Consider the following 27,027-nt stretch of genomic DNA (forward strand, 5'->3'; position numbering starts at 1 on the left):
GTTTGTAACTAGGGGACTTCTGTAAGTCGAGTGTTCTTAAGTAGGGGAGCGCCTGTATACAGCCAGCCAGCCCTCTCTAGTATATAGCCATCCTGCCCCCCTGTAGTATATAGCCAGCCAGACCCCAGTAGTATACAGCCTGCCACCACCCCCTCCTTGCTAATAGGAAAAAAAAATGTACTCCACTCACTGCGTCCTAAGGCTGTAGTGGACCAGCACTGTGGCAGGACTGTCGTTGGTGAGCCCAGGGTTCTCCTTGTTGGATGAGGAGCCGGCTCCAAGGTGTGTGAAAAGAACAGTGGAGGCTTAGGGGCCCGCTAGATCTTGTACACAGGCGTGCCAGAGGTGGCAGTCTTGAGTGTAGGTGCTAAGTTCATGGAGTTCGTCTATCCTTCGTAAATTGCCCAATACCTCTTCTGGAGTGGTCTTAGTGGAAGCTCTTTTGATGGGTTTCCTCGTAATGTGCAGTCGAATGCAAGGAGATTAGCAGGGGTGCACAGAGGAGCTCAAAGCCAGCAGGTGCTCTCTCTTCCATAGTTAGCCTCCCCAACACTGTGTAATTTCAAAGAATCTCCCCTTTAATATCAGGATTGTGTTTCTAGGTCTACAGAGCCGTATCTGTCTGCAACTTTAACAGTGGATATCTTCAATTATCTACAAACACAATCGTCGTGTGATATTTAAGGGAATATTGCCCCATTTAAAATGACCAGAACTGTGTTTCTTGGAGTCACAGTTCAGAAAATATCGCCATTTGAAGTTAGCCCCTGCCATGACGTTTATACATGGGTTATATGCAATTAGGACATTTATAGCTACATGTATGTTGTGAAGCACTTTATTATTATAAATTTCCTTTCTGGTTCAATACTGAAAGTAAAAAAAGCTCTAAAAATATTTAGAAAAAAACAATAATAAAACTTTATTATGACATTATGTATACTTTATTTACATATTATACAAGGTAGTGGTCATGTATTTGCTGGCCACATCACCTGAAGCCAGTGCTACTTACCTCGAGCAGAGTCACATGAGCATAGTGAGTCTTAGCTGCTAGTCACGTCTCACATAAAATACGTTGTAACCAAGTTCAATGAGTCCTCCAATGAGCAAGATCCATAATGGAATAAACACAAGACATAACATACTGGTGTCTAAAAAGTTTTTCCCTCTGCATCCACGTCTTTCAGATATTCAATATCGATGTGGTAGCACATCCAAGGAGAGACAGTACCTTAAATCCGGTAAGCAATGAAGTGGAATGGTATGTGTTGCTCGCTCTGCGGTATTCTCGTGGATCCCGTAATTCCACTTGCGGTGTGCAGCGGGCGGCTGTGTGAGTTACTTTTTCCTCCGACTGGGAACTCGATCACAGCACTTTTGGTTCCGCCTTACTCCGCAATGGTCCGTATGGGAAAAGAAGATAGGGGAAAAAATAGTGCAGCAGAGCTTCTATTTGGTGAAGAAATATTTAATATTATACTCACAAAAATTGGTTAAAAACAGGCCTTAAAATAAACTATGGAGCACGTTCGGCGTCATATACCCGACTCGAGTTTCGCCAATAGCGGCTTCTTCCGGGGGTGGCCGTCGTGCACAGGATTGTGTTTTTTTATAGTCACCTATACAACGGGCTTAATTTAAAGGGAAAAAGACATATATTGCTATACGCTCTATATATAGCATCTACAAGATATATATAACATCTACAAGATGTATTAATAAAGTGTCGGTGCAGAATATATTAATACAATAGTGCAACAAACATGAAAAAAATATATATAATATAAAAACCTTGTTTATGTTGATTAAAGGAAACACTTAATTTCAAAGTTGGCATTTAGGCCATATGGTGATAGTGTTTTTAACTGTAAAATCCAGAAAGATTCTCGCTGGTTAATCTTTTTTTCGATATCCTCTCCTCTCCAATGAGAGGGTTTTTATCATGGAATTTCGCAAAGTGTGCGGATAAAGAATGGTCAATTTTTCCTTTTTTAATATTTCTGAGATGTTCTCCTATTCGAGTCTTTAGTTTTCTTACTGTTCTGCCAATATATTTCAAACCGCACGGGCATACAATCATATATATAACCCTAGAGGAGTCACAGTTGGTAAGATGTTTCATGTTGAACACTCTTTTGTTGTCAGAGGATGAAAATTGATGAGTGCCTCCTGTATTTAATTTGCCTATACTTTTACAGGCTTTACATTTTGTGCAATAATAAAAACCGGTGTGGGACATTTCTGATCCAAGTGCATTCTTATTAAGACTACTATGAACTATGTGATCTCTTAAATTTTTTACTCTACGGTGAACTATTTTTGGTTCATCTAACATATGTCCTACAATCGGGTCATGTTGTAAGATGTGCCAGTGTTTTTTGATAATCCTCCTTATTTTATGTGAATCATAAGTGTGATTGGTGATGAATGGAATGGTCAGTTTGTCCTGTTTCTTCTCATTTCTCTTCCTATGAGTTTCATTTACTTCTCCCTGTGGTGTGATAGTTTTTAATTCTATTTCCCTACGTGCTTTTTCAATATCCTTACTACTATAATTACGTTCTAAAAATCTCTCCCTCAGTAATGTCGCTTGTGTCTCATAATCTTTTCCTTTGGTACAGTTCCTTTTTATTCTTTTAAATTGTCCTTTTGGAATGTTTTTTAACCAGGGGGTGAAATGGCAACTATTAAAATCTATGTAACTGTTACAGTCAGTCTCTTTAAAATGAGTTTTTGTGTAAATTTTGTTTTCTTCTTTGATCAATTCTAGGTCTAAAAAACAGATATTTGTCTGGCTAAAATTATGAGTAAAGGAAAGATTAAAATCATTCGTATTTATATATAGTATAAATTCTTCTAGCAGCTTTGGAGGACCTTGCCATAAAATTACAATATCATCTATGTACCTTTTGTACAACTTTAAAAATTCTTCATAAGGATTATTATTGAAAATAAATCTATCCTCCCAGGATGCCATGTACAAATTGGCATAGCAGGGGGCAAATTTAGCCCCCATTGCCGTACCGGATGTCTGAAGAAAGAACATATTGTTAAACCAAAAGTAATTTTTATATAACCCAAATTTTATGAGGTCTATTATAAAATCTTTCTGTTCTTCCGGAACAGTTTTATCCTTGTTCAAGAATTCGGGCCGTTGCGGCTATTCCCTGTATATGTGGTATGCACGTATATAATGATGAAACATCACAAGTGCATAAAATAGTGTTTTCGTCGACAGTGATATTACTAATAATTTCCAGAAGGGTCCCTGAATCTTTCAAATAAGCGGCTGTATTGCGTACATACGGTTGGAGAAACCTATCGATATACTCTGATGCCCTACTGGATATAGAATCGTTACCGGCCACTATGGGCCGTCCTGGTGGGGTTTTTTTGTTCTTGTGTAATTTTGGCAAGAAGTAGATGGTGGGAATTTTGGATTTAGAAAATTATATTCCCTATCTTCTATAATCCCCTTTTCTTTATCTCTATCTAAAATGACTACAAGTTCTTTTCTATAAGTCTCTGTTGGATTATTTTTTTATTTATTATATGTGTTTGTATCTGATAAAATCTTAGTCATTTCATCCATATAGTACCCTTTATCCATAATTACCACCCCCCCCCCCTTATCGGACGGTTTTATCACTATTGTTTGGTCCTTCTGAAGGTCCTTTTGAGCTTGCTGTTCCTCATTTGTCAGGTTGGGGTGGGGATTAGTTTGTAGCGGAATTTTTTCCAACTCCTCTGTAACAATTCGTTTAAAAGTGTTGATGCAATCGTTACTTGAGAGATTCCATGTTGTGAAGCACTTTATTATTATAAATTTCCTTTCTGGTTCAATACTGAAAGTAAAAAAAAGCTCTAAAAATATTTAGAAAAAAACAATAATAAAACTTTATTATGACATTATGTATACTTTATTTACATATTGTACAAGGTAGTGGTCATTTATTTGCTGGCCACATCACCTGAAGCCAGTGCTATTTACCTCGAGCAGAGTCACATGAGCATAGTGAGTCTTAGCTGCTAGTCACGTCTCACATAAAATACGTTGTAACCAAGTTCAATGAGTCCTCCAATGAGCAAGATCCATAATGGAATAAACACAAGACATAACATACTGGTGAACTGTTGCAGCAGGGCACATAGGGCAAGACAAAATGCCAACTTCAGGAACATGGCAGTAAGGTACCAGGACTTTTTTTTCATATTTTGAGCTCCGTTCCGGGGGTCATAACCAGATTTACACCGTCCTGCCATTTTAACAATTAGCATAACTATTAAAATGGTGTCAAATATCCAGATGGGTATGAAGATGATGAACCAGTTCCATGGGGCTTTCTCATCCAGCTTCAGCACCAGCATGATCAAGAACAGTAAACTGAAGAGCCATGTCAGCAGCACCCTCTGCGCCAGGGACATTCTCATTTACACCGATTTTTAGTGGTTTCCAGAGCCAAGATGAAGTGTTTTATTCCTACAGAATGAAAAGGTAATTTCATTATGAAGCACACTGCATGCACAAAAGTTACAATACTACAACAAATCCAAATGGCTGGACCCTTCAGTGTGATTTCAGCCCTCAAAAGTAGTAGAACTGATAACAAATATGAACAACAATGTGAACACAGGCAACAGTTTCATATAAAAAGAATTGAAATCAATTACTAGTTCTCATATGGGTTTACAGTCCTGGATGCCTGCTGTAGCATTGTTTTGTAGCTCCATATGAAAACGAATAATCATGTACCAGCAAGTATAGTTTTACAGAAAGTTATTGGGGCACATTTATCATACAATGGCGCTAAATGCCCCAGTGTATGATGGTGCTCCGGTCTCCTGATAAATCCGTGTGGGCAGCTGCAATGTGCTGCACCAGTGGGCCACTCCTACGCTAAGTCAGACCTGAATGGCTGCAAGCTATAGGCAGTGAGCAGAACCACCCTGTGCTGGTCCACTATTCTGCTAACCACCCTCCCCTTTACATCCCTCTGGCGTAGAAGTGGCATAAGAGGGGAAATATGCACAATTTCTACCTATGTGCCAGGAACTGCAGCTATTTCAGGGCTTGTACACCACATTTATGACATACAACCCCTGCTAAAAATTATTATTGTCTCTCAATGATTGTCAAGAAACATTTGAGAAATGTTATGGATCTCTCTACAGCCAAGAAGCATCATTACTTGGTGAGAATATAGTGTCCCACAGGGGAACCAACACTTGGTGTGTTACAGTACAAAGTAGTCCCTCCATAGCTTATATGTTGTAACTGTAATCTGGTACCTATTTGTCTAGTCCTCCCCATTAAACCAGTTTTACGTGGCATGTATAAGTCTAGAGATGATCCCTACAGGTCTATTGCAAAGATATGTATCCATTTATCATTTTAATTTTAAATGCTATTGGAAAATAATGACTGAATACAGCCTTGTGAAACTGGCATTTCACATACTTCTCCTCCACTCCGTGCTGTAAATCTACTGGTGTAGACGTACCAATGTGGAGAATCTGATCTCGGTGTGAGGGGAAAAGGTCCAGGCAGTGCAGTAGAGGCAGCTGTGTGTATAGTACTGTGCTGTTTGTATAGATCACTGCATTATTTACTCGCTAAACACTTGAGGAAAATCTGCCGTTCTAAAAAACCGATAATACAATGATTTGTACATACTGCTTATCCAGGACCTTCTAGAAATGATCACCATAAACAGACCCATGGAGACAGTGGACGAAATTGTTTGATTAAATCAAAAATATGGGCAAGATATGTGACTGGCATGGTACAGGGGCTCTATAGCTGGCAATGTAGTACTGTGGTTGCCCAATATTACCCATTGTAAGTGTAAAAATAACATTTTCCTCTTATGAAACTTATGGCCAGGTGTATCATCCAGAGTGTCCCATATATTGGTGGGAAGGGGTAGATGATGATGATGATGGTGGGTAATAGGAGTAATGAAATAGTAATGAACATAAACTAGGGACACGTGCAAGGGTTGCATACAAGGAATGGGAGCACCATCCTCCAGATGAGTAGGGTAGGTACCTACCTATCAGATGTACTTACAATAAGACATAAAGGGCTCACGTGGTTATATCCCTTTACTTCTAGGGAGACAATGTCTGTGGCCATTGGAGTTGGAATCCTCCTCCAGTCTCACATGAACCTCAAACTCCACTAGAGGTAGGTAGTAATATCACAGTAACCTCCACTATCAGGACCATATTAACCCCTCCATGTGACACGAGTACGGCGGCCCCTCACCAGGCTGATGCAGCGCGCTGCGGCGGGCATTATAATGACACAGAGGACTGTCTCTTCTCCGTTACCAGCGGCCCTGCAGCCACATCGCTTCCTGTATCCTCTCGCTCAGTGATTGGCTGTCATCACATAACCCTTATCCAATCAGCGAGCTCGCGTACGTCACTGCGGATGTGAAACGGAGTTTGCGGGTAAGTTACGTCCAGGAATCGGGAAGGACATGAAGACGGACGGTTTACAATTTACCACAGGTGTCCCCAGAACTGTACAGGTCGGCGGTCTAAGCCACCTCCTGCTACGTCTGTTCCCCAATAAAAGATGGACGACCGTGAATCTCTGTAATAAATGTGCTTGTGTCACCGCCATCTTTGTTTAGGGATCGGCGTTTGCGGTCTGTATAACCAATGACAATTCTTGGAGCTACTGCAAACGCCTCACTTGTCTCGCTTGCTGTGCCGGCTCTCTGATTGGACAATGGCCTGTGACGCCATGCTGGTTACCAGGGGCGGCCCTGGAGATTGCCTGTCGCTCTGTTGGACTGGCTCGTGCCCGGGGTACCAGGGAGCGCGCACAGCCAGGGCTCATGTTCCGGTAAATTCAAAGAGCTCCGTCCGGTGCCCGCGGCGGGAGGAGGAGGAGGAGGCGGCTCCAGGGCAGCAGGTAACGGCGGAGAGGTGACATCCGATGACAAGTGTGTGGTCCTAGTGTGATACATAACAGGTCGCTGTGCATCACTCGCAGGGAGAAGGACAATGTCCGCACTGATGAGGAGGTGTATGGGGCAGCTCTCCATCTCTTCATATAACATCACCGTTAGCTGGATGACACCCTGGCTGCGTGCCACCCTTATTAGCTGTACTCACTTCCCAAAGTGCCAAGGAGAGGGGCATGTGGCTGTGCCCAGTGAGAGGATGCACCATATCCTGTATGGTAACTTGTAAGATGCATTACATCATCATACAGCCCGAGCCCCTGTCCTGGCACCACGGCTGGACCATGGAGGCTTACACTGGGGAAGAATTGGACTGGATTAATAAATCTACTCCATGACCTGTGACCAGGATAGAAAGGTCACACGTTATACAGCTGGATAGCTCTGACACTGCAGGACTGCCCGTTCTCCATATCCTTCCCTATACACAGTGACTGTATATGTGTTCATTCTAGTACTGGTACTGGTGGACTGCCACAGTATATGGTGCCGGAGCTCCGTCCTCATATTATTAACAAGTGTGTTCATTATAGAGTTGTATAGCTGCAATACTGCTGGGCTGCCACAGTATAGGGTGCCTGTTCTCCATACTCAGTCATCATATTATTATGGAGCCGAATAGCTATGCCATGGCTGCGCTGCCACAGTATAGGGCGCCTGTTCTCCATACTCAGTCATCATATTATTATGGAGCCGAATAGCTATGCCATGGCTGCGCTGCCACAGTATAGGGCGCCTGTTCTCCATACTCAGTCATCATATTATTATGGAGCCGAATAGCTATGCCAAGGCTGGGCTGCCACAGTATAGGGTGCCTGTTCTCCATACTCAATCATCATATTATTATGGAGCCGAATAGCTATGCCATGGTTGGGCTGCCACAGTATAGGGCGCCTGTTCTCCATACTCGGTCATCATATTATTATGGAGCCGAACAGCTATGCCATGGTTGGGCTGCCACAGTATAGGGCGCCTGTTCTCCATACTCGGTCATCATATTATTATGGAGCCGAATAGCTATGCCATGGTTGGGCTGCCACAGTATAGGGTGCCTGTTCTCCATACTTAGTCTCCAACATAGTATTGTTGTATAGCTTTGAAACGGCTGAACTGCCACAGTATACACTGCCTGTGCTCATATTAATGACTGACACACACACACACACACACACACAATTATCTGTACATCCGTACCTACATCCAGTATGACTAAGACCTAAACTCACTAATGTACTTAATATCTAATTCATGGAATGGGCCCATTATTTATTACACATATAATTATAAACCTGTGCATTTGTACATTCTGATACAATGGGGCATCAGTCACTTTCCAAAGTTAATTAATGGTAGCTGCACTGGAACATATATGTGACAGCTTTAAACTCCGTAGAGCAGGTTCCTAACTGACCATATTTCTGTTACTGTAGAGAGGGCTCTTCAGTCCATTTCTATACATATAGAGGGTTGCCATACTAAGCAGTCATTTCTGTTACTGTACAGAGGGGGTTTCCATCTCAGGACCTCTGTATTGAAGCAACTCTGCTTTAGTCATAAGACTGCATCACATGTTTGTCCACTGACTTTAAGAACACCCGACTTGCAGACGACCCCTAATTACAAACAGACCTCTGGATGTTGGTAATTCACTGTACTTTAGCCCTAGGCTGTAATAATCAGCTGTAGGAGTTATAAAAGGTGTCTGCAAATAAGCTTTATTGTTAATTCTGGTTCTTACGACAACCCAACATTTTTAAAATCCAATTGTCACCAAAAAATTGTCTGGGGTTAACTTATGAAATATACAGTTCCAACTTACATACACATTTCTCTGCAGATGTAATGAGTCTGTTCCAGTGGTACCAGCTGAGTCTCTGAGGTATGAGAACAGGCCATTGCACTTGGTATCCCTGCCTTGGGGAATGATTTGCTGAACTGCCCACAACTTTGTCCAGAATCTGTCAGCTAGTGTAAATGCTATCTAGCGCCAGCATATGAAGAGTCGCCCAGAAGACAATAAGGACTGTATGCATTGGAAGTATACACTCCACCAAATCACCAATGAAGAAGATTTATCAGAAGTGACTGAGACCAAAACTGTTCTAATTACTTATGAACAACCAATCAGAGCTCAGCTTTCATTTTATGAACTGCTGTAGGAAAATGAAAACTGAGCATTGAGTATTAATTGATTTCTGATAAATCTCCCCTGACGTGTGTATTAGGACACACTGGACCGCTGTGCCTTGTAATTCTTATTAGGCTATCAGGTTGTTTGTTATACTACATTTTATTGCCCTGTAGTACCAACTGATCTGCCATTTACTTTACCATTTAGCTGAATCTGATCAACAGGACCTAGACGAAAGTCCTCTAGTGCGTAGAGACAGACGGCGAGGAAGAGGAGGATGCAGTCTCAGTGCAGCTTCTCTTTGTGTCCATGAAACTGCATGCTGTGAGAGGGGAGGGGGAGCAGTATTTGTTAGTAATCACAGTACTATGGACTGTGCACATATTGTGGTATACATGAGAATAAGCGTGATATGTACTGAAGCTAGGTAAAGGCTGTCCCTGAATAGTATCTATACGGCGATTGTTTTTGGATGGTGACTACATTTTGCCTTTGCCAGCAGCAATTGTTATTTGTTAGCTATCCTGTCATTAGTCTGATAATGTAAAACTGGGCATAGGCTCAGAGAATTTAGCCAGTCTCTCCAATGACAAGCCCTCCATCTGATATAGCTGCATAAATCCCACCCATATATGGGGTTTGGGGCAGGAACAATCCAGGATGTATGGATGTGAAGGCCGTTGACATTTCTAGTGTGAATATACCTGTATGATGACAAAATCTTTTTCAGGTATCTTGATCAGTCTGAAGTATAAATTTCAAATATTTTGTTGCTTTGCTGTTTTTGTTTTATGTGCTATAGAAGTGGGGAACCTTAATCAAACAGATTCTATGTACACACAATTGCACCTTATTTGGAGGTGGGAGCACAAAAACATTCCTAATGCAATGTGGAAACTTTATAGAAGTACAGATAGTATTGGGACTGCTCAACCATCAAACTTGTATGATTGTTTTTAGACCCTTCCCCTGAATGCAGAAGTCATAGGAGAGAAGGATTAGGCATCATTAATTTCAATATATCGAATCATTTGATCTCATGAATGATAAGCCCTCCCCAGAGCTGAATGCTGGCAGCTTACTTCTGTCTCACATTGACAACACATATGTGCTCCCCCATTGTGTATGGAGAAGGGGGAGGGTGTCAAGAGGAAGGGCTATCTGCAAAATGGACTGAAGCATTTAAATGTCCATTCACATGCTCTCTATGGACCTGTATTGAGAAACTGTCCACCGTCATGCAGAAGTGATGACTAGACATTTCTGTAATCTTTTACCATTTTCTGTCTGGCTACCATCTGTGGCTATTATTAGTCACTGACAAACACAAAGGTCAGGCGTACAGGGCAAACATCTCCTTGGTTTGTTTATGTGAATCTGGCATTTGTCTAATGTTAATGAAACATTATAATAGTAAACAGTAAAGTATAGCATTTTCCTAATTTTCCAATGTAGTGTAAGAAAACAATGACCCTAAACATATAGCCGAAGCTACCACCATAGATTAAAGCATATGTTATAATAGCGAGGTCATTGTCCAGACCTAAAACCTATTGCATTCACCAACCAATATGACTGAGATAGAGATATACTGAAAAGAGGAAGGGGCAATACTTTCCTTCTAGTAGAACTGTGGAAAGTTAGAAGAGACAGACCCCAATAGATTTGGCCCTACTGTATTGACTGAATACATATTCATGGCTGAATATGGAAATATCCAAGCACTGCACCATGATCTCAGATTGATGCATTAGAGCCCTTATGTATTTATTTAATCCCACTTTTCTAATACAAATAAAACATCTGGGCTTTCTGTTACATTCTCAGTTTAAGTAGAGCTTAAAGGGGTTATTTGGGATTAAAAATGTTATATATGTCTGGAGGGGCTATAAAAACAAAAAAAACACTTACACTCACCTCATGCTGTCCATCTCTAGCGGGTCTCTGATTGCTTTAGCAGGTGTGCGGCAGTGGACAAGATGGCAAACAAACAGAGACCCCATGGTGACTGATGGCACTGCGGGTGAACAGGAGCACCGGAAGAGGGGGTATATTGTTTTTATAACACCATCAAGTCATATATAATATTTATTTGTGTTTTTTTGCAGCTTTCCAGTACACTGCAAAGAATATTGAAGGGGTTTTCTACAAACCAATTTGTTGATTGGGGGTCGTCTCAGTGATGGGACCCCAGTACCCCAGTTGGACCCCTTGTCGCTCCCAGAGATGACCGGAGATCTCAGATTGTTCCATTCATCTCTATAGGGCTGACGGAGATCTCTGAGAGCTGCGCTCTGGTCTTCTCTGGGAGCGACTAGGGCTTCAACTGGGGTAGATCAGCAAGTTAGGCCCTATCCTGTGGTTATGGCCTAACTTGTTTAGTGGGAAATCCCCTTTAAATGGTGCCACTAAAAAGGACAATTTGTCCCACCCTTTTAATAAGGGAAGTAAAAAACAGAATTGCAAAAATGAAAGAGTCCTTAAAGGGTTAAAGGAAATCTATCATCAAAATCAAGCATGGTAAACCAGAAAAACTTACTCTTAGATCCATGCACCATAACTGTAGTAATATTTTAATATTCATTATCCATGTCCTGCTTCCTTCTAAAATCAATGTACAAATGAGCCAGAATGGGGGTGGGGTGTTACCAGAGCCCCTCCGTTCTTCATATTCACAGGCTGTTGCAGTGTGCTGATACTGCCTCTGCTCCTTTTTCATAGATTACAGTGGGAGGTGGGAAGTACTGAGGGAGCAGGTTGGCATCTTTCTCTAATTTATCTCACTTGCCACCACATATCCTGTCATGTCAACTAAACGTCACCTTCAGCCTCCTGTATTGTGTGTAAAGCTGGGGTAGAAATGTTACATAACATAAATCCAAAAGTAAATTCATAATTTTATTAAATATACAGGCGGTCCCCTACTTAAGAACACTCTACTTACATACGACCCCTAGTTACAAACGGACCTTTGGATATTGGTAATTTACTGTACTTTAGTCCTAGGCTACAATAAACAGCTATAACAGTTATCACGGGTGTCTGTAATGAAGATTTAGTGTTAATCCTGGTTCTAATGACAACCCAACATTTTTAAAATCCAATTGTCACTGAGACCAAAATAGTTCTGGCTGGGATTACAATGATAAAGTATACAGTTCCGACTTACATACAAATTCAACTTAAGAACAAACCAACAAACCCTATCTTGTATGTAACCCAGAGAAAGCCTGTAATTTGTGTTATAGCTCGGTTAGACTGCTTTCATCATCTTTGTGTTATTTGTTCCTATTGCCTTTAATTTTGTTGTTTAAAAACTGCAAAAAAAACCCCATCAGACCTATAAAAACCTAACATGAAAACTGTTGAATGTTGTGTATTATTCCAATTTTGCTTACATGTGTTTGCTTGCCCAGTTCTCCTGCTAGTTTAACCAGAAAGGAAAAACAGTTAAGTATCCAAGAACTTCAAGACTGAGTTCATACATCCAAAAATAGCCAGAACTGTACAGTGTTTCCTCTGCAGGGGAATATTAACAGACACACATTGCTTTATAGCAGTACAGGAGACACAAGTTGATGTCTGTGGTTGTAATCCGTTGACTAGAACAGTATTACTATACTTGGTGTTTCTTCAGGGAATTTTCTGCTTCACTTCTTTCATCTTCATAAAACTGTTAGTAATGAAACTTGCATCTAATGGATCTTAAACTAAAAAGGAGCAAATAAATGCTCTGCTCCTACCTGCAAATCATTTCTATCATGCAATCACTTGAAGGAGTTATTTGTATTCCATTGATAAAGACTTAATAGAAAGTTAACATCCTAATAATATAGATAATGTACACTGGGACACATTCACTAATACTAACATGCTGCCAAGCTGTACCCCAGTGTACACTTGCAGCATGTCATCTTTGCCTAGGACCATCTAATGGTGGCTTTACAGAGGTATCCATTTACTGCAGATTTATACTTTTTGTACTTTTTGTACAACTTTCAAAAATCAGAACAGGTTAAATCTGAGCCTAGGTGACAAGCGGGAGGTTTCTCCAACTTACCTATTCATTGTAATGATCATATCTCCACCCATTAGGCGTCACATGGATTGTACATATAGCAGGTAGCTCCCCATGTTGAGCTAGTAGATAAGAGTCTGCAATATTTTATTCCAAATTTTATCCAAATACTTCTACTAAGGGTGCATTCACACGGCAGTATGCCCGTCGTGTCCTGGAGAGGAAGAGGATGTGACCCATCCATAGGAAACAGCGGCGCACTGCCGCACACTTGTAAAAAGATAGAGCAGGCTCTATCTTTTCACGGTGTACGGCTCAGAACTGTCGCCATTGCATATACGTCCCCATAGACGGGCGTCTGAATGTACCGTAAAGCTCCCCCTGCAAGCTGACCTACAGGTTGGTTGTTTGGTCCCGGAATAACCCATTAGCTTTTGTTTTAAAATGTAAAGTCAGAAATCAGCAAGGCACATATTGTACCAGTGCATGAACCATCCCATTCGGTTGCATCTAATGCAAAGGAATGTGTCCGTCTTGTGTGAGAAAAGAGGCATGGTTTTCCTTGTCCCATCTAGAAAAACTTAGTTGAATATTTCCCAGAATCCCCTAGTAGAGCATCAATAAATATAAGTCTCCACACACCTGTACTGTACTGAAGAGATGCATTCATGTCAAAACAGGGCTGTCTACAGTGGGGAGTCTGTTCCTTCTGGAACAGATATACTGGTCTGGCTTTAATTCCTCATCATGTCATTAGGCTGCTTGAAAGCCATGCTTGATATTTAGGGGCTGCCTTACAATGTCGCAAGAGGGGGAGTTTTCCTTGTCCCATCTAGAAAACCCTTTTTGAATATTTCTCAGAATCCCCTAGTGGAGCACCAATGGCTATAAAGTCTCTCCACAACTACAAGACAGCCTCTCACTCAGCTAAACCATCTCCCTACGCTGTACTGAAGAGATGCATTCATGTCAAAACAGTGCTTTCTACAGTTGGGAATCTGTTACTTCTTGAACAGATATACTGGTCTGGCTTTAATCCAGCATCATGTCATTTGGCTTCCTGAAAGTTATGCTTGATGGTAAGGGGGCTGCCGTACAAGGTAGCAAGAGGGCCGGGGGTTTCCTTGTCCCATGGAGAAAAACCTATTTTTATATTGTGTGAGCGTTAAAAAAGGAACTTGTATTACCCCATTGAGCCAACACTGATACTCTGGCATGTGCCAGATTTACACTCTTTAGAGTGGCATCAATTTTCTGATGTCCTGATTGGAAAATAATCTATTGTAGTTGTGTGACCCTGCAGAGTTGTGCTGTATATGGCTGATCATCTATAGGCATTGCTGTGTGACTGGGATAAACACTATGAGAGTGATCTCTGGCTGACAGAAGGCTGCCAAGTGCATGTGACCTTACAGTCTATGTGTGTCTGTAATGTTATCTGGCTCCTGCTATAGAACCTGCACCTTCTGCGTTTTTACAAGTTGCTGCTCAAGACGTTGTTTTCTGGTAAGTGCCTGGGTTTTACTGTAATGCCTTTTGGAGTTTTGTTAGATCATCCAGATGAAGTCCACGCTGTAAGGACTTGTTTTAGGAGACTGGATACACTGAAAAGCCTTATTTTACAGTGCGATGTTTATCAGGGGGAGCAGATTGTAGCTGTGCACAAGATTTCTGTACAATGAATCATAAACCCTCCAGTATAGGGAAATTTCTGTTTGCTGTGCAGGCTATGCCTCCGATTTGTCAGCGCTGCTAGGGGTTTCTTTGTTGTCTCTGAGTAACGATGAGTAACTATTACATAAGGGCTCCGGGGCAGATTATAGACCTGGACCCTTCTTTTTTACCAATAGACATTATGTAAACCCTTATAAGTCATGCTGCTTATTACCGATCTTTATTTTCAGAGAAAACACAATATGGCCAGTCTGCCTGAATAACCCCTGCCGGAGGATAAACAAGTGCAAGGGAGTTAAGTAGAAGCAACCAATTTTAGCTACATGGGAAACAATAAGGCCCTTAAATAATAATTCTTTATATAGCGCACACAGATTCTGTAGTGCTGCACAGAGCCTGCCAAATCAATCCCTGTCTCCATGGGGCTCACAATCTAATCAACCTAACAGTAAGTTTTGGAGTGTGGGAGGAAACCAGAGTACCCGGAGGAAACCCACACAAACACGTAGAGAACATACAAACTCTTTGCAGATGTTGACCCTGGGACTTGTAGATCCCACAGCTTTCTCTATAACATGTAGGCATTGTGATATGGGTGCAGTTTATCTTGATAAAATCCAACCCTGACATTTTTTACCCTGGTTATCTTCATTATCAAAATGTACTTCTGAAAAATAAAACATGGAAGGTATAGGAAATAATAATGGGATGGGTAGAGGATACTAATGATAATTTAATGGGTAACCGTCATTCTGAGCTCCAGTTGTCCCTGGGAATCTTTTCTCAAAGTACTTTGCCTCTCGGTCCCCATTTGGGACCATTTTTGGCCCATAACAACCATGGTTTCCACCTCTAAAAAGAACTGCAATCGGGGCAAGACATGTGCTGCTGACCAATGAGACCATAGCTTGTGCATCTTAGACACACCCACACCGGCGAATGTGGAGCTTGTAGCTAAGAGGCTGAATAATTTACATAAGTGGAATTGGGAAGGTGTATTCAATGACAATAAACGTTTCGGTATTATAAATTTTGCAACTAGAGAAAACTAAACACAATACAAATAATAGGGGACACAGACACAATGTACCCCCCCTACATTAAATAGTTCCCAAAATGAAATAAAAAAGGAAACAAAAATCTAAATGTAGAAAGCATAAAATAACATTGTATTAAATTAACCCCTTCCCGCACCCTGACGTGATACTACGTCATAGGATGCGGGTCGTTCCCGCACCTTGACGTAGTATCACGTCATGGCGATCACCCGGGCTCAGAAGCTGAGCCCGGGCGATCGCCGCGGGATCCCGGCGGTACGCGGTAGCCGGGATCCCGCAGTAACAGCCAGGATCGCGACTATAGCGATCCCGGCTGTTTAACCCTATAGACGCCGCGGTCATTGTGACCGCAGCGTCTATAGTGAATCGCCGCGACGATCGGCACCCTCCGTGCATGGCACGGAGGTGCCGATCGTTGCCATGGCAACCCTGAAGCCCGATAAGGCCCCCAGGGTTGCCTTCACTAGAAGCCTGTTAGGATCGTGCTTACAGCACGATCCTAACAGTGCTGATATCAGCCTATGCAGAATGCATAGGCTGACTATGTAATATGCTGCAATACATTAGTATTGCAGTATATTACAATGAACAAGTGATCAAATGATCACTTGTTCATGTCCCACCCTGGGACAAAATAAAACAGTAAAAAAAAGTTAAAAAAAAAAAAAGTGCAATTAAAAAAAATTATTAAAAAAGAATAAAAGTCCCTTGAAGTCCCATCCCATGCAATAATACAATAAAACATAAAAAAGTGAAAATCACAAAAAAAACCACAACATATTGGGCATCACAACGTCCGTTACAACCCGTACAATAGAATAAAATCGTCACTGAACCCGTACGGTGAACGGCGTAAAAAAAAACACAAAAAAACTTGCAAAAATTATGAAATTTTCACATCTGACCTCATAAAAAGCGCATAAAAAGTAATCAAAAAGTAAAATTTACCCCGACATGATACCAAGAATAAGTACAGCTTGTCCCGCAAAAAATAAGCTATAAACCAACTCTGTAAACCAAAAAATATAAATGTTCTGCCCATTGTTACACGGCAAGCAAAAACAAGCAAATTTCTCACAAAATTAGTTCTATATTCTGCAAAACAAGTTAACCATAAAAAAGCCATATAAATGGGGTATCGCTGTAATCGTGATGACCCGTAGAATAAATATAACACATTATTTTTATGGTATGGTGAACGTCCGGCGAAAAAAATGCTAAAAACCATAAACAAGAATTGATTTTTTTAACCACCACCAAGAAAGAGTTAATAAAATCTGATTATTGGCTATTGAGCCCCACCGTAAATGATGTCCCTGAAAAGTGGATTTCATCCACAAAAAAAATAATCCCCCATATGTCCAAATTACAAAAAAATAAACATTTTATAGCCTGTAAGATGTGACATTGCAGATCTGTTCTGAATGGCGCAGCTTCCCTTCTATGCCCGGCCGTGCGGCCGTACAGCAGTCACCACCACATATGGGGCATCCTTATACTCGGGAGAAATTGGGTATCAAACTTTGTGGAGTTTTTTGTCATTTAATACTTTGTGACGGTTTAATTTTTGGCCAAAATTAATATATTGTCTAAAAAAAATGACAGCTTGTAAATTAGACCTCCATTTTGTTTTAACCACTGTGAAGCATCTAAAGGGTTAACATACTTCTTAAAGTTGATTTTTTACACATTGAGGGGTGTAGTTTCTAAAATGGCGTGATACATGGGGTTTTACTGCTGTTTAGGCCTCTCAAAGTCACTTAGACCTGAGCATGTGCCTCTAAATAAGGGTTTTGGCGATTTTCATAAAAATGAGAAAAATTGCACCCAAAATTCTGAACCTCCTAACAACCTAGAAAAGAGAGAAGATGCATAAAACCCTGCGCCAATATAAAGCAGACATTCGGGAAATGTTAGTTATAAAGTTACTTGGGTGCTATGACTATCTGCCTGAAAAGCAGAAAATTTTGAACTTTGAAAATGAAAAATTTTCAGAAATTTTAGCCAAATTTCAATTTTATTCATAACTAAACACAAAAGATATCATCAAAATTTTTCTATTACTTTGAAGTACAATGTGTGACGGTAAAACAATCTCAAAATCCCCTGGATATGTTAAAGCGTCACAAAGTTATAACCACCTATAATGACACAGGGCAAATTTAAAAAATCAGGCCTGGTCCTGAAGGTCTAAAATGGCATAGACGCGAAGGGGTTAAGTAAAAAAAAATCCATTTATAAAGACAACATAGACAGAAAAAGTCCACCAATGGTCAAATAACTAATTATACATAATAAATACATCACAGTAACCTGTATAGAGGTTTAGAAGGTATAGTCCTCAGAACAAGTATTGCACATTACCCAGAGGAATAACAGAGGACACATGACAAGATGGTGTCCACCCTTGGTCTGTATCTAAGTGTATGTGTTCCTTGTCCTCTGTTAGTCCAGGGTCTCCTCCTGTCCTCCCACAGTTAGCCACCACCTCCTCCTCATCAATGTCATCTGACCGACTGGGCGAAGTCCCGAGCCTACGTCTTCGCTCCTGTTATCTGTCATGCGCAGTGAATGTTGGAGCAGTTTCCTGCGCATTGTTGCGAAGCAGTGAGTAGGGAGAGGATGCAAACTTGTTCAGACGCTCACTGCGCATGACAGATAACAGGGGCGAAGTGTGCAGGCGCAAGAAGTCAGCCACCAACTCATCAACGTCTTCCAGCTGGCTGACTAACTGTGGGAGGACCCTCCACTCGGCAATGGAGGCCACGCCTGTTGGACTCGTCTACCTGGATACCAGGTAGAGAATAAAAGTTCATTTTACTGGATTCTGAGTTGAGTTTTTTTTTGGAAAAGAAGGGTGCTATTGTGCTATTAGGGCTCTATGGGATCCTGTGGATATCAATTTTTATGAAAAAGGTGTTGACAGGTCATCTGTGTCATCTGGTACAAGAAAATCAGATATGTTGTAGGAAAGCAGGCACTAGGAGAGTATGTTAAGGGGAGTGCTCAATCCTGCTACAAACCAACAGCTTTACCAGAGAATAGGAAGAGACTAGAGAATCTGCACAGCAGAGTGGTCGGTATGTTTTTTCTCTTTTAAGGTCCTCTATAAAAGTGGTAGGGTGTCCTTCTCCCACTGACCAGCTGGTTTCTGCTGCCTCTAGTTGTAGAACAAGAAGGTGCTCTTATGAAAACTGAACTGGTGTCCTCCAGCTTGGCCTTAAAACACTGGAGACAGAGCATACTCCTTTAATCCATTGTTAAAAGGAACCTGTCAGCAGAAATTGACCTTATAATCAACTGCTGGTTTGTTGGCAAAAGCTTAAAGAGGTTTTCCCATGAAAGAATATTCTCAGACTTCAATCCTCTAGTGATGCTAACGCAATAAAGATCATTTTCAACTTTTTACTTCACAATTTTATTCAGTTTTATTGATCTTTTAGCTCCCATCACTCAGTGATTGTCAGTGTAAAATTCCAGAGTGTGGACGGGGACTCTCTCTAAGCAGACACTTCATGATCCATCTAGTTCTTTGAGCTGAAAATGTGGTTAGATTATCAGGATGCAGGTTTATACACATTGCCGGTGCTTGTGCAGTGAGCTGTATCTTGCTGGAGACGAGGCTCTCACCGCGCATGTCAGGGAGATACAGCTCACTGCACAAGCGCCGGCAATGCTAGCAGGGGTTAGCTGACGTCATGGAGTGGATGGAATTTGGCGTGTGGGCTACTGTGATCCAAGAGCAGACATTTTTTGAATTTGAATCCCATCCCCAGGGCTTTAGGGGAACTTTGGAAGAGAGCCAGGTACTTTAGTATAATGCCTATATTATCTGGTCTACACATCCCACCAACATGACAAAAGCACATATGCTTTTATCATGTTATGGGCTTTTGGAACATGTGATAACAATAAAATCGTTGGTTGGTGACAGGTTCCCTTTAACACCTTCCAGTTCAGGTTTCCTTTATGGCCCAGAGTGGTGGCAACATCCAGAAAATCAAGTTTGAAATGAGGTGTAAATTAGGGTTTATAAATTCACAGAGGTGGAGACTTGAACAATTAAGTCAAGCTCTCCCTGGCTCAGAATCTCCCCTTTGCAAAATTCGGTGAATGATGGCAATCACAACAGAGACGGTTATGATGCCGCTCTGCACAGGACTCCCATTATATACATCACTTTAAAAAGGATTTTCTGGATGATGCCACCATGCTGGGTCATAGAAGAAATATGAACTGGAAAGTGTTAACCAGTCTGACAACATACGGCTAGTGGTTTGTTCTGAGGTGATCACTTTTTTTTACCTGCCCTGATTGCAGTCTATGGTTACAGGGATGGTATTTCTAACTTCTGCGTCGGCATTTTGTGCTGTACTGTAGTTATTGGTGCGGCCCTAAAAGTTGAGCAGTCTTGTCAGACCCTGCAAACCTCAAACCATAATGTTCACTATTACTCATAATTGTTTTCTATTTCGGGTATCTTTTCTTTATATGGATTACATTCCATATAAATATACATTTTATTTACTGTGGTTTTTATTAGATACCATTACGTTTCCATTTTTGCTGTTGTTGACAACAGAAGTGTCTTGCATAAAATCCTCTGTGTAAGCAATGTTTATAGGTGGAACAAAGGCAGAGCTGCCAGCTGTCATGTTGTAGACATGTGAGACTGGTGACTCAGGATCCTCTCCAGTAAGAAGCTCTTTGTATGTGGCCTTAGTCATATTGTTGTGATGGTGTTTATATAATTATGTGGTGTATTTCTATCATTAGTTGTTTGAGCTGTATATTTGTACAACTTACAGAAATCACATAATTTATTTTGCCCCTCATATTTTAGACTGCTGTTTACATTGTTCTGTATTGGACGTCTTGGGCATGCCTTGTTATTGGATGGGAGATCTTTCTGTGACCTCATCAGCACATGTTGCTACTTGTACTAGAGAAATAATGGCTCAGACAATAAGGCAGGTGGCTGCCAGCTCTCTGAAGAGGGCTAGAACATAGCAACATGTAATACTAATGATAGGGTGTCCTCCATCCCTCAGTCACTCACAAGTAGGGCAGTAACATCATTATAATCACACAGAGATATCTGGCTAAAATCATGTTCAGGAGACCTTGGCTCACAAATAAACTGTGTCTTCAGCTACATTTAGCACATCCATTCAAAAATAAGGTAGCAATGCACTTATATTGGAAGTATCATATCTATTAAAGATGGGGGTAGTAGTGCCTGTTACCATGGGAGTACAATGTCAGGAGTTTTATTCAAATCTATTATGAGTTCCAAAACCACATGGAACCACATACCATCTGACAACCCCTTTAAGTCATTAAATACTTTACCTGGCTTCTTTATCTCTGGCTTTCAATGGTATAAAAAGAGAGAAAACTGAACTACAGAAACTGCCCACATAAGAAAGACAGAGAGAAAAAGACCACAGACATACCATATATACTCGAGTATAAGCCTAGTTTTTCAGCACAAAAAATGTGCTGAAAACCCACACACATGGCTAATACTTGAGTAAAAAAAATATAGGTTTTACCAGGTTTTTGTGGTAAAATTAGGGGCCTCGGCTTATACTTGGGTCGGCTTATACTCGAGTATATACGGTATATTCTTTAACAAAGTATATTACAAAGTTTATATTCAACAGTTTAGTTCTGCTTCAAGGATGTATGGCAGGTGTCTGCTGTATTATACAAAAGAAGCCTGCGGCTCACGGTCTTGTTTGGGGCTGCCTCCATTTGAAACTGTAAACCTCAAGACCTAATAGATTGGGGAACATGGCTATCCAATATTCTCCAACAACAGAAAACCTTTGAAAATAAATAATTTAAATCCGTACTATTTTCATTTTTTTTTTTTTATTTAAATCTTTTTGTTTCTGTAATTTTGATGATATATGACATGAAACCAGTTTCTTTTTTTTTTTTTTTCAACAAAAAATATGAAGCTGACAAGGCCAGTAACTATTTAAGGCAGTATAATTAGCATGTTGCAACAAGCTTGGAGACACATTTGTAAAATAGTAATGAGGGAGGGTGTAATATAAGTCCTGGTACACACCCATTGGTGTACAGGTAACTGAACTATTTATACATACATCATCAGAGCACTCTGCGATCACGGGAGAGTGGAAGTAAATGTCTCTCTGTCTTTCTTCTTACAGCCTAAGATGTCAAATGTGTAGAATAAATGGCGTCCAAAGTAACCGATGCTATAGTTTGGTACCAGAAAAAGGTAAGAATTATCCATTCTCTAAGTAGTTCTGTGTACAAAAATATTTTTTTTCACATGGTTTTAAATGTTTTTACCGTATTTATATCTGACTTTTCCCCCTCTTTTTGCTTGTTTATTTTGTTTTTTTTTTCTATACTGTTAGCTATACCTTTCTTTTGAATATCATTCTTTCATTCATATTAATTTTACATTTTATATAGATATTTACTTTTATAATGGCTAGGCTAAAGTAATAAAGATAAAGTCCGTTGAATTCCCCTACCTTTTAACAATTCTGTGTAATTTCATTTATTTCGAATTAGTTTTTCTTTAGCTAGACATTTTTGCGAGACATGATTGAGGGTATACCTATAGTTTTTGTACTGTGTTTGGGAGCAAACCACAGAGCAGTAGTAGAAATCACAATTTGGATAAATGTACATAGCTTACTGTGTTAGATGGATTTTTACACTTTCTTTAACTATACAGAAGTAATCATTATGTAGCATATCATGCTTAGTAAAGGTATTGCTGTAGCTCCTGTTGTGATTGTGATGCCTGTTAGGTATTTAATTAGTGAACCCATCATTCCGCATTAGATTAGTGTATGAATAAGCATAGCATGCTTTCCCAGCGGCAGAGGTGCTGAAGAGGAATGGGGCTTCAGGTAATCAGCCTAATTTCTGCTCCCTCATTACATTACACAAGGCTCAGAGAAGTGACTGCAGCAGAACCTCTCCACAGCTTTCATTAGACAAGGTCGATTAACTAAATATGTTTTGTAACATAAAATATGCTAATGTTTTCCGGGAAAATCTCCTAGATAGCCACTTTCCATTCTTTAAAAGTCCAAAGCAAAACTTATTGTTCATATTTGGATGAAATAATAATTTTGTGCACATATGTCCATTAACCGCACTCCGCTCCTTGCCGCCTTTTCTCCTGTGCCAACCAGTTAATGGTGTAGATGTGCACAGGTCACTGTCCTGGCTGCAACGGTCCCAACAATCTGTTTAATATATATTGTTGGTGTTAAGGGTATATATAAAAGTATGAACAATATTTGATGAAATATATGCAGTGTATTCTAATGCTTCCCTTTTCATGAAATTGACCAGAATTTATTTTTACTTTGTTTGTATTTGCTTTATATTTTTCGAAATTAAAAGTGGTTTTCAGATGTCTGGGTGAAGATGAAAAGGTAGAACAAGACTCATAGAGACAGTTTGCACTTATAACAGTGAACAGAGAATGTGTTATTTTGTCATGCCGAGTACCTATAAGAAACTTGTCTCCGTGGGAATACCCCTTTAAGGGAGCCTAAGTAGATCATATACACAATTCTTCAATATCTTGTGTTGAGTATTGCTCTTTCCAGTAAAATCGGTGTATGTCGACCAGTTGTCCAAGAGCGAGCTTGTTTTAAGAAAAAACGCTTCATGCAAAGGAGGTGTTTCCTGAACCGAACTATGTATCACTGGACCGCACAGACATGCTGAGATAAGTCCAGAGATACAAAGTTTGGTCTGGGAACTCCCACCTGCACAAGGAACAATTTTTTCATACTGAACCCTCTCATGGGCAACTGGCCTAAGGGTGTTTTCAAACTGGATCATAAATCCATTTACAATCTTCTTATACAGAAAAAAAGCCAATAGTCTATTGAGTTATTCCAGGAAAAATGTCCCTACATGTTGAACTCTTCAGAGGAGGAGCGCATTTTGTCCTTGTGCACTTTTCAGAACACCATGCAGAGTGACTCAGTTTCTGTGTAATCTAGACTAATGAACGGCTTATGTCAAGGCTGCAGTTGCTCACGTGGAATTTGTTGTAATCCACAGCCAATGACGTGCAATTGTAATGTGCATTTCTAATCTGGCCACAAGCCGAATACTAAAATAGTTCAGGAGTTTTTCCGCTTGTAAATGTAAAATTACATAAGCCCTATGTACAGAGACTCACTGTGACTCAATGTTCACTTTCATCTGCTTAGGAACAGAGCCAATTCATAGCTATAGCTAGACAATTGCTCATCAGATCCTATGCAATCGATTAACCAGTCATAGTCTTCCTGTTAACTTGTTATTTGGAATCCTAATACTCCCTGGATCAACTGTAACCAGAGTGGACAAGGTATAAGTAACACTAAGCCTACACTAGCACCAAGGTTATGCTGCAGACCAGGCCCTGCACTAGATAACATAATGCAGGAGTATGTCCCATTAATGGTGGCAGGATAAAAAAAAAAACAGGGAATATTACTCTCCCTGCTCCCTCTTGCCTTATCCATATTGCACTGCTCTTTTGACATTGCTAGCTGGTTTGGAGGACTTGTGGGTTTGAGGCTATTAGTGGCTTCAGTGTCTAGAAAATAGAGAACTGGATGTTCACTGTAAGTAACATCCATATGTATTGTCACTTTTGTGACCAGTGGAAGTGTCAGCGCAACTGGAAAAGGGAGATCTCCAGTACAGTATTACTAGAAAACTCCTTTAAAGGGTTTTGCCCCTGAAAGAAAATTCTCAAATCTCAATCCCCTAGTGATGTTTACACAATAAGGATCATTTTAACCCCTTTCTTTACAATTTTACTCAGTTTTATTGCTGTTTTAGCTCCTATCATTCAGTGATGGTGAGTGTAAAGTTTCAGGGTGTGGGTGAGGACTCTCTAGGCAGACACTTCATGATTCCTCTGTGTTATGAGATGCTGTGTGCTGACAATGTTCTTAGATTATCAGGGTACAGGGTTTATATACAATTACATTTACCTTCTGAACATTGTACTAGTATCTGACACGTAGAAAGAGAGATGAGACAGATCTGAGATGAGATATTGATCCATGAGATGCATATTACACACAATGACATTCTTATGCTAACTTGATGGATTCCAGATAATTGTGCATTCACACCATCTTGTCCATAGTCGTCTAGGGGGTGTGTATATATATATATACATACACACATTTCCCCGACAGTCGTGTGAATATACCTTCAAGAGTTGAAGCAATTTGCAAAGGATGTTAACCCACCATCTCCAAATGTATAAAACTGCACCATTCCTTCTGCTAGGATTTAGGAAGTGTTTCTATTAGCTATGAAGTAGTTTTCACACCATTGTGGTTTTTACAACTTTTTAAATTACTTTCAAAATGATTCATTAGCTGACAAATTATATAAATATACAGAAATCTGTATGTTCTTAGTTACTGCTTAAAGGGACACTGTGACTGCTGCTGCTATTTAACTACAAAACTACCAACACCTGAGTGAAGGTAGCAATTGCAGATATCAGTACATGTCATAAAGTACTACATAATAAACAACAATTACATATGACAGAAATGTCATTAGGATTGACCAATGGCGCCATAACTAACCAAATAGGTCAGTGGAAGACAAAGACATACAAGACAAAACACATAGGGGATAGGTAGGGTAGGGGTCGGGAGTAGTTGTAGGGAGTTGGATGGATACACCTTAAGTGACTACTCTAGACCTGGTGCTACCCACATTCCACCAAGTGGTGGATGTGGACCATAAAGTTATCCAAAGGGACCAGATGTTATGGAAGGACTCCTTATGTCCCATCATCACTGTCACATAGTTCCTCCATATATATAATGGAGACAAGAGCCTCTATTGACTGTGCCTTGAATGGAGCTTTAGTGGATGTATCCTCACATTTATAGAAGTTGGCTACCCAAGTGTGCAGTTCCTAAAATTTTAGATTATACTCTTTATACAGATGAAAATGCAATGTAAATGAAAATTAGAGGGGAAGCTCTCATCAGTATTCGGCATAATAAACTACAACCTTATCCAGCATTAGATAGTAGTGGTGATTTTATATGCTAATTGCTGGTGAAATGTACTGCACAACCTGACCAATATGTGATCTCAGCAGTCTACTGTGTGAATAGTTAGAATATCAGCAAAAGGGTTTTTTTCAGTAATCAATTTTACAAAGTGAAACTCATATATTATAGAGTCATTACCAACATGGTGAACTTTCTAAAGTGTTTATTTATGTTAATGTTAATGACTTTTGGGCTTCCCTTGGCTGTAAGCCATAAACATCATCTCACTAAAGTAAAATAATTAACCCAAAACATCTGCAAAGGCTTCCCAAGGATTTTAAAGGGTCCGTTAGTCTGGTTCAGCAGGGGACACAATCATGGGGAGGACTGCTGACTTGACAGATGTCCAGAAGGCAGTCATTGACACACTCCACACTCCTGTAATATATTCACTGTTTTGATGGCTCCTGACCCCCCCCCCCCTGCTCTCTTTTGTTTCACATACTTTATTTCTAACACCATATAGCACAGACATTTTAAAAAATAACTATTTGGTATTTACAGTACTTTGTCTATAGCAACATGTCCTCTGATAAAAATGGCCCTCTGGTGACAGGTTCCCTTTAAGTTGGGGACTGTCTGTATGAGCAATTTATTTCAGTGAATGTCTTCTAAACTATATCTATTGCAGCATGCTGCATACAGTTGTACAGTGGCAGTCATTAGCCGGTTAAACTTCTGTGGCAACTGGGTCATTGTGTTGGCACCAAGCTAAAATAAACATGAAAAGAAGGTGGCGTCCCAGCTACACACAGCATGGGTAAGCTGATCCTACCATTATCTTGTTAGGAAAGGCACATAGCACTTTACCACAATGTTACAACTCCATGTTAGGTTGGATTATTAACTTTTTTTGCACAGGCACTTTATAGGATTCTTCCATTAACCTATACATGTTAAGATACCTGGGTTTACATTGCTTAAACTGCTGATTTGTGTTGCGTGGATGCAATAGTGGAATCCCGAGGACAATATACTGTAGTCATACTGTTACATTGATGTTTTTAGATGATACTGATCAATAAAAGAAGTTTCTAATTTTAAATGGTGTAATGTAGTATATATGATCCAGATA

At 40.3% G+C, this 27,027-nt stretch overlaps 2 protein-coding genes across 7 annotated transcripts in view; one reads left to right on the top strand and one right to left on the bottom strand.

Annotated features, from left to right (window-relative positions):
• Window positions 1-3,876: 3,876 nt before the first annotated feature.
• On the bottom strand, window positions 3,877-6,633 carry TMEM60 (transmembrane protein 60). 3 transcript variants are annotated; one of them, XM_072147240.1, is made up of 2 exons: window positions 6,272-6,633; window positions 3,877-4,483 (listed from the first exon to the last, which is right to left on the bottom strand). In XM_072147240.1, the coding sequence occupies exon 2, from the start codon at window positions 4,432-4,434 to the stop codon at window positions 4,033-4,035; it is 402 nt and encodes a 133-aa protein (XP_072003341.1). In that variant the 5' UTR covers window positions 4,435-4,483; window positions 6,272-6,633; the 3' UTR covers window positions 3,877-4,032. The 3 variants fall into 3 exon arrangements, with proteins under 3 accessions (XP_072003341.1, XP_072003342.1, XP_072003343.1); XM_072147241.1 differs by lacking the exon at window positions 6,272-6,633 and adding an exon at window positions 6,074-6,265; XM_072147242.1 differs by lacking the exon at window positions 6,272-6,633 and adding an exon at window positions 6,057-6,265.
• A 131-nt stretch (window positions 6,634-6,764) lies between these two features.
• The window catches only part of PHTF2 (putative homeodomain transcription factor 2), a 59,324-nt gene continuing 39,061 nt past the window's right edge, over window positions 6,765-27,027 (top strand). The window contains exons 1-2 of one of the 4 annotated variants that reach the window (XM_072147239.1): window positions 6,765-6,928; window positions 22,044-22,114. In XM_072147239.1, coding sequence (XP_072003340.1) covers window positions 22,070-22,114 — 45 coding nt within the window. In that variant the 5' untranslated portion in view covers window positions 6,765-6,928; window positions 22,044-22,069. Of the gene's footprint in view, window positions 6,929-14,118; window positions 14,209-14,612; window positions 14,636-22,043; window positions 22,115-27,027 lie in introns of those variants that run through there. The other 3 variants (XM_072147236.1, XM_072147237.1, XM_072147238.1) reach the window with 3 other exon arrangements.

The sequence above is a fragment of the Engystomops pustulosus genome, chromosome 4, assembly GCF_040894005.1.
Source record: "Engystomops pustulosus chromosome 4, aEngPut4.maternal, whole genome shotgun sequence".
NCBI classification, from domain to species: domain Eukaryota; kingdom Metazoa; phylum Chordata; class Amphibia; order Anura; family Leptodactylidae; genus Engystomops; species Engystomops pustulosus.